Source organism: Coenobita brevimanus, chromosome 27 (genome assembly GCF_032717465.1).
Source record: "Coenobita brevimanus isolate Jiangsu-jjx chromosome 27, ASM3271746v2, whole genome shotgun sequence".
Lineage (NCBI taxonomy): Eukaryota > Metazoa > Arthropoda > Malacostraca > Decapoda > Coenobitidae > Coenobita > Coenobita brevimanus.
The window spans coordinates 2,336,401-2,353,443 of NC_136980.1; the positions used below are offsets into that span (position 1 = coordinate 2,336,401).

At 45.0% G+C, this 17,043-nt stretch overlaps 1 protein-coding gene and 1 long non-coding RNA gene across 2 annotated transcripts in view; one reads left to right on the forward strand and one right to left on the reverse strand.

Moving 5' to 3' along the window:
• Window positions 1-251: 251 nt before the first annotated feature.
• LOC145394549 (uncharacterized) lies at window positions 252-14,190 on the reverse strand. Its single transcript, XR_013896433.1, has 3 exons — window positions 14,098-14,190; window positions 11,628-11,722; window positions 252-680 (listed from the first exon to the last, which is right to left on the reverse strand). It is a non-coding gene; the product is annotated as an uncharacterized LOC145394549 (long non-coding RNA).
• LOC145394547 (arginine kinase) overlaps window positions 13,430-17,043 on the forward strand; it is a 107,514-nt gene continuing 103,900 nt past the window's right edge. Inside the window, exon 1 of the mRNA XM_080268383.1 lies at window positions 13,430-13,500. Coding sequence (XP_080124509.1) covers window positions 13,445-13,500 — 56 coding nt within the window. The 5' untranslated portion in view covers window positions 13,430-13,444. The remainder of the gene's footprint in view (window positions 13,501-17,043) is intronic.

Below are 17,043 nucleotides of genomic sequence, written 5' to 3' on the forward strand. Positions count from 1 at the left end.
AGGGGGCACAATCAGAATCCTCAAGAAGAAAGTCCCTAGTTGTTTGCCAGGATAGCACAGTCAGCAGCAGCCACACAACACCTATGGAGCAGAAAATGATGTTTAAATCCACGTTAGCTTTTAATATATAAATCGGTATCAAACAAACCTTGCAACAGTAAAAATACTGTACTCATCACCACTTATCCACAACATTTGGCAGGGGAGAGACCATCACCAGGGTCCTTGGCCATCACTCAGCAGCAGGGTATGACTACCACCTGAGTCCTTGGCCATCACTCAGCAGGGGTATGACCACCACCAGTCCTTCTCAGGCATCACTCAAAAGGGGTACGGCTGCCAACAGAATTCTTTGGTATCACTCAGCAGGGGTATAACCACCACCAGTCCTCAGGACTCACTCAGCAGGGGTACAACTGCCACCAGAGTCCTCAGGCATCACTCAGCAGGGGTACGACTGCCACCAGAGTCCTTCAGCACCACTCGGCAGGGGTATGACCACCACAACCCTCTGGCATCACTCAGCATGGGCAGGACCAGTTAATCACTCCACAAGAGCTCGACTGCATGGGCAAGATGACCTGGGTTCTTCAGCAGGGACAGGACTCTAGTTCTTCATTATTGCTCGGCAGGGACCAGAGTTCGCCAAGACGACAGGGTCAGCAGCAAGCACACAACGCCTGTGGAGCACAAGTGTATTAATTCAGAGCTATTGGCTTTTAGTAGAAGCAAATATCGACTATAAGCATAACTGGGTGCTCATCATCCACTCACTCGATGCAGTACTGCTCTCTGGTGTCTGCCCTTTCTCCTTCCTCCATTCCTTCCTTCCTCTTCTGTCTTCATTCTTTCTGCATCGTCCTGCATGTGGGCAGAAGGACGTGGAAAGAATGAAGTAAAAAAAAGACTGAAGAGGAAGGAAGGAAAGGAGGGAGGAGAGGGCAGACACCCGAGAGCAGCACTACATCGAGTGAGTGGATGGAGAGTGCCCCCACCTACCGTGTAAGCTTAGTAATGGCTAAATATATCAGTTCAGACTGGTGGTTTACGCAAGACATTTTTACACGCCACAATAGGTCTTTCTACATGTAAATACAACCAAGTGAAAAAAAGTCTGCTGTAAAGCCTCCATAAACAAATTTAAAATTAATGCACCTAAAAATCACTCAATTCACACCAGTCCTTAGCATATAAAATCCCAATACTACAGTTTCCACAGCTCTTTCGTGACTTATTATTTAATCTAACTCTGCCTATAATGTCCTCTCTCCATCTTTCATTCAGAGTCCTCTCTCCATCTTTCATTCAGAGTCCACTCTCCATCTTTCATTCAGAGTTGTAACAAATTAACACTAGAATATGGTGCTACTGTGGAAAGGTTAGAGAGCCATGGCATTGTCTTTTACTGCTTTCAACCTACATTAAATAGACTAAAAATTTGGCCAAGTCGGTGTAAAAGAGGCACAGCACCACATCACTTACTATCAACCATGGAGAGGGGGGGCCATGGGCTATCACAGTACACCACAGGGGGGGGTGGCTATGGCATATCACACCATGTGGGGGGGGGGGTAAAGGCTATAGCCCAACCACAATGGTAAGGCTATAGCCCATGCATCCAACCAAGCACAAGGGTTAAGGCTATAGTCCATGCATCCAACCAACCAACCACAGGGGGTATGACTATAGTCCATGCATCCAACCAACCAACCACAGGGGGTAAGGCTATATATAGTCCATGCATCCAACCAACCAACCACAGGGGCTAGGGCTATAGTCCATGCATCCAACCAACAACAGGGGCTAAGGCTAAAGTCCATGCATCCAACCAACCAACCACAGGGGGTAAGGCTATAGCCCATGCATCCAACCAACCAACCACAGGGGCTAAGGCTATAGCCCATACATCCATCCAACCAACCACAGGGGGTAAGGCTATAGTCCATGCATCCATCCAACCACAGGGGCTAAGGCTATAGTCCATGCATCCATCCAACCACAGGGGCTAAGGCTATAGTCCATGCATCCATCCAACCACAGGGGCTAAGGCTATAGTCCATGCATCCATCCAACCACAGGGGCTAAGGCTATAATCCATGCATCCAACCAACCACAGGGGCTAAGGCTATAATCCATGCATCCAACCAACCACAGGGGCGAAGGCTATAGTCCATGCATCCAACCAACCACAGGGGCGAAGGCTATAGTCCATGCATCCAACCAACCACAGGGGCTAAGGCTATAGTCCATGCATCCAACCAACCACAGGGGCTAAGGCTATAGTCCATGCATCCATCCAATCAACCAACCACAGGGGCTAAGGCTATAGTCCATGCATCCATCCAGCCACAGGGGATAAGGCTATAGTCCATGCATCCAACCAACAATAGGGGCTAAGGCTAAAGTCCATGCATCCATCCACCCAACCAACCAACCACAGGGGCTAAGGCTATAATCCATGCATCCACCCAACCACAGGGGCTAAGGCTATAGTCCATGCATCCAACCAACCACAGGGGGTAAGGCTATAGTCCATGCATCCAACCAACCACAGGGGGTAAGGCTATAGTCCATGCATCCAACCAACCACAGGGGCTAAGGCTATAGTCCATGCATCCAACCAACCACAGGGGCTAAGGCTATAGTCCATGCATCCAACCAACCACAGGGGCTAAGGCTATAGTCCATGCATCCAACCAACCACAGGGGCTAAGGCTATAGTCCATGCATCCATCCAACCACAGGGGCTAAGGCTATAGTCCATGCATCCAACCAACCACAGGGGATAAGGCTATAGTCCATGCATCCATCCAACCACAGGGGATAAGGCTATAGTCCATGCATCCATCCAACCACAGGGGCTAAGGCTATAGTCCATGCATCCATCCAACCACAGGGGCTAAGGCTATAGTCCATGCATGCATCCATCCAACCACAGGGGCTAAGGCTATAGTCCATGCATGCATCCATCCAACCACAGGGGCTAAGGCTATAGTCCATGCATGCATCCATCCAACCACAGGGGCTAAGGCTATAGTCCATGCATGCATCCATCCAACCACAGGGGCTAAGGCTATAGTCCATGCATGCATCCATCCAACCACAGGGGCTAAGGCTATAGTCCATGCATGCATCCATCCAACCACAGGGGCTAAGGCTATAGTCCATGCATGCATCCATCCAACCACAGGGGCTAAGGCTATAGTCCATGCATCCAACCACCCAACCAACCACAGGGGGTAAGGCTATAGTCCATGCATGCATCCATCCAACCACAGGGGCTAAGGCTATAGTCCATGCATGCATCCAACCAACAATAGGGGCTAAGGCTAAAGTCCATGCATCCATCCACCCCCATCCAACCACAGGGGCTAAGGCTATAGTCCATGCATGCATCCATCCAACCACAGGGGCTAAGGCTATAGTCCATGCATGCATCCATCCAACCACAGGGGCTAAGGCTATAGTCCATGCATGCATCCATCCAACCACAGGGGCTAAGGCTACAGTCCATGCATCCATCCAACCACAGGGGGTAAGGCTAAAGTCCATGCATCCATCCAGCCAACCAACCACAGGGGCCAAGGCTATAGTCCATGCATCCAACCAACCACAGGGGGTAAGGCTATAGTCCATGCATCCAACCACCCAACCAACCACAGGGGGTAAGGCTATAGTCCATGCATCCAACCACCCAACCAACCACAGGGGGTAAGGCTATAGTCCATGCATCCAACCACCCAACCAACCACAGGGGGTAAGGCTATAGTCCATGCATCCAACCACCCAACCAACCACAGGGGGTAAGGCTATAGTCCATGCATCCAACCACCCAACCACAGGGGGTAAGGCTATAGTCCATGCATCCAACCACCCAACCACAGGGGGTAAGGCTATAGTCCATGCATCCAACCACCCAACCACAGGGCTAAAGGCTCTAGTCCATGCATCCAACCACCCAACCACAGGGGGTAAGGCTATAGTCCATGCATCCAACCACCCAACCACAGGGGGTAAGGCTATAGTCCATGCATCCAACCACCCAACCACAGGGGGTAAGGCTATAGTCCATGCATCCAACCACCCAACCACAGGGGGTAAGGCTATAGTCCATGCATCCAACCACCCAACCACAGGGGGTAAGGCTATAGTCCATGCATCCAACCACCCAACCACAGGGGGTAAGGCTATAGTCCATGCATCCAACCACCCAACCACAGGGGGTAAGGCTATAGTCCATGCATAGGGGGTAAGGCTATAGTCCATGCATCCAACCACCCAACCACAGGGGGTAAGGCTATAGTCCAGGCATCATAGTCCATGCATCCAACCAACCAACCACAGGGGGTAAGGCTATAGTCCATGCATCCAACCAACCAACCACAGGGGGTAAGGCTATAGTCCATGCATCCAACCAACCAACCACAGGGGGTAAGGCTATAGTCCATGCATCCAACCAACCACAGGGGGTAAGGCTATAGTCCATGCATCCAACCAACCACAGGGGGTAAGGCTATAGTCCATGCATCCAACCAACCACAGGGGGTAAGGCTATAGTCCATGCATCCAACCAACCACAAGGGGTAAGGCTATAGTCCATGCATCCAACCAACCACAAGGGGTAAGGCTATAGTCCATGCATCCAACCAACCACAAGGGGTAAGGCTATAGTCCATGCATCCAACCAACCACAAGGGGTAAGGCTATAGTCCATGCATCCAACCAACCACAGGGGGTAAGGCTATAGTCCATGCATCCAACCAACCACAGGGGGTAAGGCTATAGTCCATGCATCCAACCAACCACAGGGGGTAAGGCTATAGTCCATGCATCCAACCAACCACAGGGGCTAAGGCTATAGTCCATGCATCCAACCAACCACAGGGGGTAAGGCTATAGTCCATGCATCCAACCAACCAACCAACCACAGGGGGTAAGGCTATAGTCCATGCATCCAACCAACCAACCAACCAACCACAGGGGGTAAGGCTATAGCCCATTCATCACATCACGGGGGGGGGGGGAGGGAGGGTTAGGCTATGGCCTATCACACTACGATGGGGTGGGGTTTATGGGCTATCATCCACGGGACTATTGAACATGAATCATGGTATGACTATCACCGTCACGGGGGCTAGCTATCAATGGGGACTACGGGGACTATCACGACGGGCTTTAAGTTGCGGTATCAGTAATAAAGCTTATATAAATTTTTCTTTTTTATCGGAGGGAACTGGGCCACACCCACTTATTAAACCGTGCTTGCCGAAATTCTAATAGGCTTAGTTAAGAGATGGAATGAGTCTACCTGCTTCTTGGTCCAATGAACCCTCCAATGTCACTTACACTGTAAATGCTATCAAGTGCACTCATAATTAACGCTTAATACCTACAAAATACCTGGTACATCGGGTATATGAAGAAAACACCACTACATACCGTGAAGAGTAGTGTAGGTGTGGCAGCCCCTGTGGTAATTCCTGCAGTCCGGCCAATATCAACAGCAATACTAATACCCTCTTGCGATGACACTGGCCACATCACCTCTGAACCACCACGTCATTATCTTCACCCAGACACGCAACTGTGGTCAATTCTGCTTCGATATTTAGAGTTGAGGTCGTACGTTCAAGGCTAGTGTGGAAAATGAATCGCTAATCCACAAGAGCTACGAGGTCACCACCATCCAACTGTATCGTCTGCTTCGGTATCTAAACACTAGAGGTCGTATGCTGAAGTCTTGTATGCAAAGTAAATCGCTAATGAAGAGGTGCTAGGATGCCGTCTATGCTAGCTAGAATACGGTCATCCAACTCAAAAAATAATTGAGTTTTTCCCACTGAAAGGGTTAATCAAGGGCAGACTATGCCACACACACACACACACACACACACACACAAAACGGTCTATCTTAAATGCTGTTGGAACCATATCACTAGAAAATGATGCTAGTCACGAAGAGATGCTAAGGAAAGGATGTAGAGCCGTAGCCACTGCCCTTTTCCCACAATAAGTTTACACGGAATAATATGGAGAGAGAGAGAGAGAGAGAGAGAGAGAGAGAGAGAGAGAGAGAGAGAGTTTAAATCACCAAACTGTTCTTTATGTCTCTTTATAAATATTTCATTGTACTGTACCTAATTTGTTTTAAATAAATATATATTAATAAATTTTGTTTTTATCACTGCCTTGTATCTTACAACTCATCTGAACGTAATCACAGTGGACTGCTGGCTGAGGCTGCCAGTTCCCTGCAGTCCACATCCTCCTTTTGGGGAATGGGGAAGGATTTGAGGGAAGTTTGCATAGCCAGGCAGCTCCACCGTCCGGTTATATCAGTACCACCACGTGAAGGCGTCTCTCAAGAGCATCAATGACACTAAACATTAAGGATTGTACTTAAGCACCTCTCTCTCTCTCTCTACGTTGGAGCTTAAGAATTCATACATCCTTCATTACCCCCTTCAAGGAGCACACACAGAGTACATTACTCCTTCAAGGAGTAAACGGAGTACATTACCTCTGCAAGGAGTACACAGGGAGTACATCATCCGTTCATGGAGTACATTATCCCTTCCAGGAGTACAATACCCCTTCAAAAGTACAAAGGGAGTATATTATCCCTTCAAGGAGTACACTGGGAGTACATTATCCCTTCAAGGAGTACAATGGAGTACAGTGTCCCTTCAAGGAGTACATTATCCCTTCAAGAAACTCACAGGGAATACATCATCCCTTCAAGGAGTACACAAGGTGTACATTACCCCTTCAAGTACACAGGGTGTACATTACCCCTTCAAGTACACAGGGTGTACATTACCCCTTCAAGTACACAGGGTGTACATTATCCCTTCAAGTACACAGGGTGTACATTATCCCTTCAAGTACACAGGGTGTACATTATCCCTTCAAGTACACAGGGTGTACATTACCCCTTCAAGTACACAGGGTGTACATTACCCCTTCAAGTACACAGGGAGTACATTACCCCTTCAAGTACACAGGGTGTACATTATTCCTTCAAGTACACAGGGTGTACATTACCTTTTGAAGTACACAAGGTGTACATTACCCCTTCAAGGAGTACATAGGGAGTACATTACCCCTTCAAGGAGTACACAGGGAGTACATTACCCCTTCAAGTACAGAGGGTGTACATTACCCCATCAAGGAGTACATAGGGAGTAAATTACCCCTTCAAGGAGTACATAGGGAGTACATTACCTTCAAGGAGTATGGGGGGAGTACATTATCCCTTCAAGGAGTACACAGGAAGTACATTACCCCTTCAATGAGCACACAGGAGCACATTACCCCTTCAAGGAGTACAGGCAGCTCCGTACACTCGCTGGTTAGGGAAGCTCCCTAACACCTCTTCCTCAGTGATTTGTTTATGGACTTGGCTGTTAATATCCTTTTGTATGTTATTTATGCAACGTATGGTCATGTTTGAAGGACTTATATAACACAGAAGAGGACAGCAGGGTGTAATAAGCAAAATAAATAGCTAAGGGAATGGTGTTAGGGAGCCAGAGTCCAACACACGCCCTATAATACGTCTAAGGCCGAACTGATCCTCCACTGCGACCCTGACCTTCAACTGGTTATTCTCAATTTTTTCTTCCTTGCCTGACCCTCAACCATTCCAGTTTCGTTCAAATTTCGAAAGTGTTCAGGCTGACTTTGACCTGTTATCTTTACCTTTCGCTGTTTAAAAAAATGATAACGATAATAATAATATTATTATTATTAATGATAATGATAATAAATAGCAATAATAATAATAATAAAGTAATAATAATAATAGTAATAATAATAATAATAATAATTAATACTAATACTACTACTAATAATAATAATAATTTGGTGCAGTTCCATTAATTAGTGTTTTCTATAATCTTGCTAACGATTAATACACAGATGTTACGTGTCTATAAATATGTTTGATATACTCTGCCTACTGTATCCACAAATAACAATAAGCTTCACCAAATGTCACCGGTGGCGCCGATTACAGCCTGAACTTGGACCACCATAAATATAATCAGTGGGAAGGGGGCGAATGTTGGAATTTTCGTATAATTTGTTTCAGAACTGATGCATAACCTTGCTGGACGACCCAAGCTAGGCAGCTCCCGTAACTCGGACCATGGGTACTACGACACGACAATGGGAGTTAAAATAAATTAATAAGATAAAAAAGAAATCCCCTCCCAGAAACACTTAGTTGCAATTAACAGGAAGAACTGAGGTAGAACACGCATAGTTTAGGAACTGACATGGAAATTTTATTGGGAGGGAAGGAAACAGTGTACTATAAAACTGAAACCTGGGGAAAAAGTGCTTGTGATTCTGTCGTAAAAGAAATACTATAAGACGATGTTATTCCTCCCATGAACCCATTCTTATTTACAATTGCGTTTTATTATAACTCATTCCTTGAGACGATGAGGCAGCTCTTACATAACGTAAAGTCTCCAGTGAAAAGAAAAAAAAAATGGAAATAGTGGAGCCTCTTCCTTTTGCCACTAGTTAATTACCCACTGAACCAATTACGCTCAATCACTTAGCCTGCATCTGTTAAGGCTCAGCCACACCTAGTGTTGCCACCAAAAATTTGGGAAAATCTGAATGTGGACGCCAAAAAATCTGTAGAAATCTGTAGATCCTTTAAAGTGATTATTCCGTGAAAACCATTAAAACAGCCTGCGGCAAAGGGTGGAAATGGAGGAATACACGGGCCAATATTTTCCACAGCCTCCCTTTTTTTCCACCTGAATATTTCCCCAACTGACCAGAGAAGTCACATACCATAGGCTGATAATAGAAAATAACCAGAAAATAACAGCATCATCATATAAAGGTAAAAATAAAAAAATAATAATAATAACTATGGTACTGATTTTTTTTTTTTTTTAAATCGAAGAACCGTGGAATGTGTATAGCCCGTTTAATATCAGGTGGGAGAACTAGTCCTCTCCCACATCTTGAATACAAATCAGTAGTTGCATGAATTCTGATGCGCCTTCCTTATGAGCTAGGAATGAATCTCCTTGGTTACGAGTCAAAGCATCCTTTCAATCTGATTACAGTCATGAGCTAAGCTGGAAAGGGGTTAATTAAAGTTTGGTGATAAAGCGACTTCAATCATTCATATTGCTGTAGCACTGGACCCAAGCCAAATTTAATGCAAGTACAAAGTTTTTCAAGTGAAATCATGTTCTGTGCATCCTTCTCGTACATAATGGTAGCGCTTAGTTTTACTGAGCAAATCCCAGTGCAGCCGATAGATCACACAGCGTAAATTAAATGTTCCGTTATTGTGGAACTTTAAGTAAAATACACAGAAGGCTAAAGTAATATCTACAAGTATATTTGATGATTCTTCTTATCCGCCAAGAACGTGAAATCCGTCTTTTATGAAAATGTTTTCCCATATGAAGATCTGTAGTGTAAGCTTCTTTTTCAAACAAAACCTGACATTCCGAAAATACCTGCAAAATCTGTCGATCAACAGATAAATCTGTAGAAGTGGCAACTCTGATTGATGGCATGATGATACCTTTCCCCATGGTTTGCGTCGGCTATGGCCGATCACACGCGAGACATTGGATACTGTTACTTGAGACGAATATACACTTGTATCTCTTCAGTGTCGTTTTAAAACATACCCAGGATGTTGTAGTGCCAATAAAAATTAATGAGGACAGCTATGGGTGACGCCAGAATATAACTCTTGAGTCGTCAACAGAGCGGCAGAGACAAGTTGTTGCCTAAATGTGCAACTCGTACTATTCAAAGCCATAGGCCTTGAAGTTCCCCATTGAAATTATTATAGTAGTAATTAATTAAGTACATTATCGACTGACGGGGAATCGTCCAGGATGCGAATTGTCCTGACGGAGAACTGTCCATGTTTTGACGGCAAACTGTCCACGAACCAACAGAGATGCCTTCCTACCGCTGCACATGGCGTCCTTCATGGATAAGTGAGTGGAAATTTACCTTGAGATTAATCGGAAATGACAGTTACTCAGGCTGCGGCTTACCTTTCTCTGCACACAGATGTTGGAGTCCAGGCCCCATCACATGGACGTAGGACAAGTGTCAATGGCAGTCCAATTCTGGTGTGGAGGGAGAGAGTGCTGGACAGCCAAACAGCCGCGTCACCCGTCCACCCTCGCCGCGTCTCTGCTAAACTCCGGAATCTCCTTCTTTACACAAACCGTGCGTCGTCGGCTTTATTAAAGTGACCACTTTTTATAATTAATCTTGTTATTCTTTTACTAGTTTGAGAGACAATAAAAAAATATAGAGATGCTGTAATGATAACGGAATGTAATTTGATGCTTTAATTAACAGGAGAGGTCCACAAGTGAGGAAGGCATGGAAAGCTGCGTTTTCTTTTTTTCCCCTTGAAGAAGGATGAGGACTGCAAAACCCATTGAAAATAAAAATGCTCATCTGGTCCACGTTCATGATAGTTCTGGCAATTCTGCTGATAGAGATAATTATACCGTTTTTTTTTTTTTTTTTTTTTTTTTTAATTCGTGGTGTCTCTTTACTTGGCTGTGGCTGTCCAGTGTGCGTCGCCTAGTGGACGTGGGTAACCAAGAAAATGAGTTCGCTAAAGATGAGGATTAGCGGCGACCTTTACTCCGCCTCCCGTAAGGTCTCCAAAAACGTTTAATACATATGAGAAACCGGTGCCCCCTTTTGTGAGCTTATATAAGAACAGATTTACAATTTACTAAGTGATGTCTGTTACCTTCTCTATAATTTTCAGTCTAACTTGGCCCCGAATCTCGTCATTTTACAGCGTATTTCGGGTAGCACAGGGGCAGAAACACGATAATACTACGACTCTACTTCCTTTCCGCATCAGTGCCTCGTGATCAGCCTCATATTCTGGTGTTAATCTATTTTAGTGTTAATCTACCCTTGCAACTCAGCATTAAGGTGGCGAGACGGCAATTTTAGGTCGTTACAGTTAAAGGGGTATAAGGAAAATTTGTGCTACTGAGAATTACCCCCATACGTAAGGATGATTCTCTCTCTCTCTCTCTCTCTTTCATTTTCTCAACCGGTGTGACCAGAAGCTAAATGCAGCACTACACTCACTCTCTGTGCTCACTTTACTCTCTCACTCACTGTTCTTACTCTATTCTCACTGTTCTTACTCTACTCTCAGCTCTACTCACTCTTTTCTCACTTTGTTCCTACTCTTCTCAGCTCTTTTCTCACTTCCTTACACTGTTCTCACTTTCTTCTTACTCAATTCTCAGCTATTACTTTCTTCTTACTCTCTTCTAAGTTCTTACTCTTTTCTCTCTGTTCTTCCTCAATTCTCAGCTCTTTTCTCACTTTCTTACTTTGTTCTCAGCTGTTATTCTTTTCTCACTCCGTTCTTACTCTAATCTCAGCTCTAACTCCTTCACTTCTCACTTTATTCTCAGCTCTTTTATCACTTTCTTACTCTCTTCTCAGCTCTACTCACTCTGTTCTTACTATATTCTCAGCTTTTACTCACTTTTCTCACATACTGTTTCTCACTCCATTCTCACTCTCACTTTCTTCTCACTCTAATCTCAGCTCTTACTCACTCTTCTTGCTCAATGCATTCTCACCGGCAAAACCAGAAGTGAAGTACCAATGTGATCATGCCGGCAGCCTCGTTGCAATGCTGGGGTCAAGGCCACGTCATCACGCCCTCTGCAACACACTGCAACAGGGCAACACATTACTACACTCCCTCTGCAACACACTGCAACAGGGTAACACATAACTACACCCCCTCTGCAACATACTGCAACAGGGTAACACACTACTACACTCCCTCTGCAACACACTGCAACAGGGCAACACATTACTTCACTCCCTCTGCAACACAGTGCAACACATTAACTACACTCCCTCTACAACACACTGCAACAGGGCAACACATAACTACACCCCCCTCTGCAACACACTGCAACACATTACTACACGCCCTCTGCAACACACTGCAACAGGGCAACACACTACTACACTCCCTCACTACACAGACGAATGGGAAGAAACTGTCTGCCTATAGTTGCCATAAAGTGTAGCATATAACTAGGGTATGAGGAGGGTGAGGATAATGATGATGATGATGAGGAGGAGGAGAAGGATAATGATGGTGATGATGATTATGAGGAGGAGGGGGAAGAGGACAATGATGCACACACACACACACACACACACACACACACACACACACACACGAGAACACCTAAAATCACCTAAAATCACCCCCTACCCACGACCTGACATCCCACCACCGTCTTAGGAAGCGTGGTACCATCACCTCAAGGACGCATCAGTACCATCCCTACCATCCGAGAGAGAGAGAGAGAGAGAGAGAGAGAGAGAGAGAGAGAGAGAGATCGTACTGGTAAAAGAAATCTTACAACACCCTAGATATTTTATTTTTATTGTTCATACTGTCAAACGATTCCCTTCAAAATCTCTCATACTAAAGTTTCTCTCCTAAAATCTCTGCTTCAAGTAAAAACATCTATCTATCTATCTATCTATAGCCCGAAGCCCTAATCCCGCAAAAGGGTGGCCGCAGACAAAACGCCTCCAAGTCTCTCGTCACCCACCATTTAACTGCCCTCCCCCCAGCTCATTCCCCCCTCCATCATATACCTCTCAAATCCATCCCTCCACCTCATCCTCGGTCTCCCCCTCATCCTCGGTCTCCCCCTCCCTCCACTTCACCTACATACACCCTCTTAGTCTTTCATCCTCCATTCTCTCCACTTGTCCAAACCACCTCAGTGTATTTCTCCTAATTTTCTCAATCACATCCACATCCATCCCACAACGTTCTTTCACTTCTTCATTCGTCAACCTGTCCCTCCATGTCACTCCACATGCTCCTCGCAGGTAACTCATTTCTCAGGTAAACCCATGACACCTGTAATTAACCTGTGTTTTTACCTATGAGTAACTGTATCTTATGTGTAGTATGACAGCACAATAGTAACGATATTAACACGAATTGTTTTTGCTAGATTCCCCTCTAACATCAACAAAAGTGGTTTTCTTTGACGACAAAACACAATGTTACCAAAATTGATTTTTCCCCTCACGCCTACAGTTTCCTTCTCAGTGACTTCTAGAGGTACTACAGCGTTCACTCGTCATCAGAAGCATTGATCACACTTCCACAAGGCATACGAAGTCGATATAATGAGCGATAAAGTAGAGTTTGTGGTGTAAAAGTGACGGGGAAGATATTACTATTGGCACCACTGTGCGGGTGCGAGGTTGCCATCGTCTGAATCATCTCGGTACACAAGCGACCGGCTCCAGTCGCTTCTGCTGCCCACCTCACGCCTAACCCCACTGCGCCTTCACTGTCAACCCCAGCCAAACCCCCACACAGTGCTTTCATAACCCAGTGTGATAAAGCGAGATGTTCACCCTCTGGTACGCTGTTTTGGGTTACAAGGAATGTCGGCAGGTGCTGTGGTGAGTAGACATTATTTTACATGCCTCAATCTCCCTATTCAATCTCTTTCCCTGTCCTACTATGAATTTAAGTAGAATGTGATGTTATGAGCATATATATATCAACCGTGAATCTTGGCTTATTCGGAATTTCGGCTGTGTTGGGGTGAGTAGGCATCGTTTACCTTGTCTCCCTATTTCCTCTTATTCCATCTTACATTCCCTATCCTCTTTTGATTATTTTCTCAGTCTGAAGCAAAAAGAATGTAATCCAAGCCTTACTCTATACAAAATAAAATACAAGGTCATCCGTGAGTGAGGCATGGTTTTTAATTCCTACTGTGTCTTCTAGTAGTAAATCTCTCTTACACCTGTGAATGACGTAAGTACCCAAACATTATCTCACACTATGACATCCAACCATCTGTTCTACAATTCAGATCCCCATTTCAGTTCTAGGATGGATGGGCATGACGTTGAGACTAATATGTGGCTTTTGGCGTGTTCCATCATTCCTTTTTAGTCATTATTTTATTCCATTTATTTATTGGGGTGTTTAGTGTGTATTTCCTTAACTATTTCCGTGCTTTTAAATCTAATACCTTTGTCTTATCGTACCTGTTATATGATTGACATGTGCATGGCTGACTGAGGTGAAACTGGCTGTGTGCACGTGAAGGGAAGGCTATCGTGTACGTACTAGCTACAAACGTACAGACACGCAGCCGACACACCCACACCACCATGACTGACGCAACACACCTCCCCACCTCTCAATTCTACCCCCACCCCCACCCCTCACACACTCCGCCCTCAACCCCCATCCCTCACACACTCCGCCCTCAACCCCCATCCCTCACACACTCCGCTCTCAACCCCCATCCCTCACACACTTCACCCTCAACCTCCCACCCCTCACACACCCCTCCCTCACCCCACCCAACCCCCACTACTCACACATAACGATTTAAGCCCTGAGTGTCTCCGTCAATAAGCAACAGATGCATTCATACGCTAACATACATTCACTGCATCATAAATAAACTCGAATAAACACACAAACACTCATGTAAACTCATATACACTCAAGCAAACTCATATACACTCAAGCAAACACACATACACTCAAGCGAACTCAAATACACTCAAGCAAACACACAAACACGGCCAAACAAGCAAGAGAACACAAGAAGCAGTGAGATAAACGTAAATACACACATACAAATACTCATATACAGGGAAGTAAACATTGAGATTTATGTATATGTGCAAATATTTATAAAAGCACTTAACACATACATATATACAGGCTAATACAGTACCTGATGTATTAAATGATGGAGGTATTTCAAGGACTAATCTCAAAATACAAAAATATCAATAAGGGACAAATTCTCTCTCTCTCTCTCTCTCTCTACACACACACACACACACACACACACACACGCACACGGAAGCAGACATACTCAGAATTTTCTACTTGGCTCACTCCCATGTATGCAGACAAACCCGAAGTGAGAGATGCACACAAACACGCAAGCAAAAACAATCGCAAACAAAGCAGACCTAAGGAAACAAGGGAGGAAATATAAACAAACAAATAAAGACGCACAGACAAAACCAAACAAACAAACACATACATACACAAACATACAAGCAAACACAGGCACACATACATACGCATGAATACACACGATGTACACACACATACAATGGCAACACACACACACACACACACACACACACACACACACACACACACACACACACACACACACACACACACGCTACCCCAGAAATACACATAAGCAGGCAAGCAGTGACAGCCAAGCACTTTAACGCACTCAACCAATGCACGCACACCACAAATATTCACCTGACATTGGCACACACACACACACACATACAAACTTACAAACACAAAGCACTGCAAACGTAAAACACACACACACACACACACACACACACACACACACACACACACACACACACACACACACACACACACACACTGCCCAATACTCATCGAGCAGTGTACACACATACATACAAACTTACAAACACAAAGCACTGCAAACGTAAAGCACACACACACACACACACACACACACACACACACACCCAGATGCACCGAGTAGAAAGAACATGACCAAGCAAACATTAGGGCACTGAGTAGAGAGAGAGAGAGAGAGAGACAGAGAGAGAGATAGAGCACTATCTTCTGGACAGTGTATAGTGGTATAGGATGTTTCGTAGCAAGTCTTCTTTCGCGATTCATTTTGCATAGTTTTTTTTTTTTTTTTTTAATCGGCATGGCATACAAAAGGATATTTAAGTGTAGCCTACTGTGCAAAATTAATCGCTAAGGAAGGGTGTTACGGGATATCCATAGCCACAAAAAAATATAACCTCCTGTTTTTTACCGTCACTGCTTCATATCATCACAATCTTCATTCTCATCATCATCACAATCTTCATTATCAACATCATCACCATCACCATCACATTCTTATCATAAACACAATCTTCATCATCATCACCATTACCAACATCATCATCACCACAATCTTCACCATCACCATCATCATCATCACAATCTTCATTATCAACATCATCACCATCACACTCTCCATCATCATCACCATCACACTCTCCATTATCATCATCATTACAATCTTCATCATCATCACCACTACCAACATCATCATCACAATCTTAAAATCATCATCATCATCACCACAATCTTCACCATCACCATCATCATCATCACAATCTTCATTATCATCATCATCACCATCACACTCTCCATCATCATCATCATTACAATCTTCATCATCATCATCATCGTCATTACAATCATCATCATCATCATCAAATCCGTCCTAACCCCTCCTACGACTCTACCCTTTCAAGGAGGGAAGGACAGGAACGGTGGGAAAAAAGGTGAGGTAATGGAAGAGGGAGGGGGAGGGAGAAAGGTGAGAGGTAGAGTGTGTTTAGGGGAGAGAGATAATGAAGAAATATGAGAGAGAGTATGTGTGGTGAGGGAAGGGAGGGGGAGAGAGGTGTGGAAGAATGAGAGGGAGAGTTTGGTTAGGTGAGGGAGGCAGAGGGAGATGAGTAAGAGGGAGAGAGTGTGTGGTTAGGGGAGTGAGGGAGAGAGGAGTAAGGAAGAATGAGAGGGAGAATGATCAGGTGTGAGAGGGAGGGGAGATGAGGGATGAAAGAGGAGAGGGAGACAGGGTATGCTATCGGAAGAAAGAGGGTGAGTGAGTGGAGAGGGGGTGATGAGAGAGGGGAGGGGAGGGAGAACAGTGGGAGAAGAAACAGAATAGCCAAGGGAGGGAGGGAGAACCGGAAAGGATGGTAAGGGGTGGAGAAGGAAGGGAGAAAAGGAAAGCCTGGGAAAGGGACGATGGAGGGAGGAAAGTTAAAAAGATGGGATGGGAAGAAGGGGAGGAAAAAGGGAAGGAGGAAAGGGAACTGGGGAGAGGAAGAAGGAAAGGGAAGTGAATGAGATATGGAAGAAAAGGGAAGTAAGGGAGGGAAGGAAGAAAGAGAAGT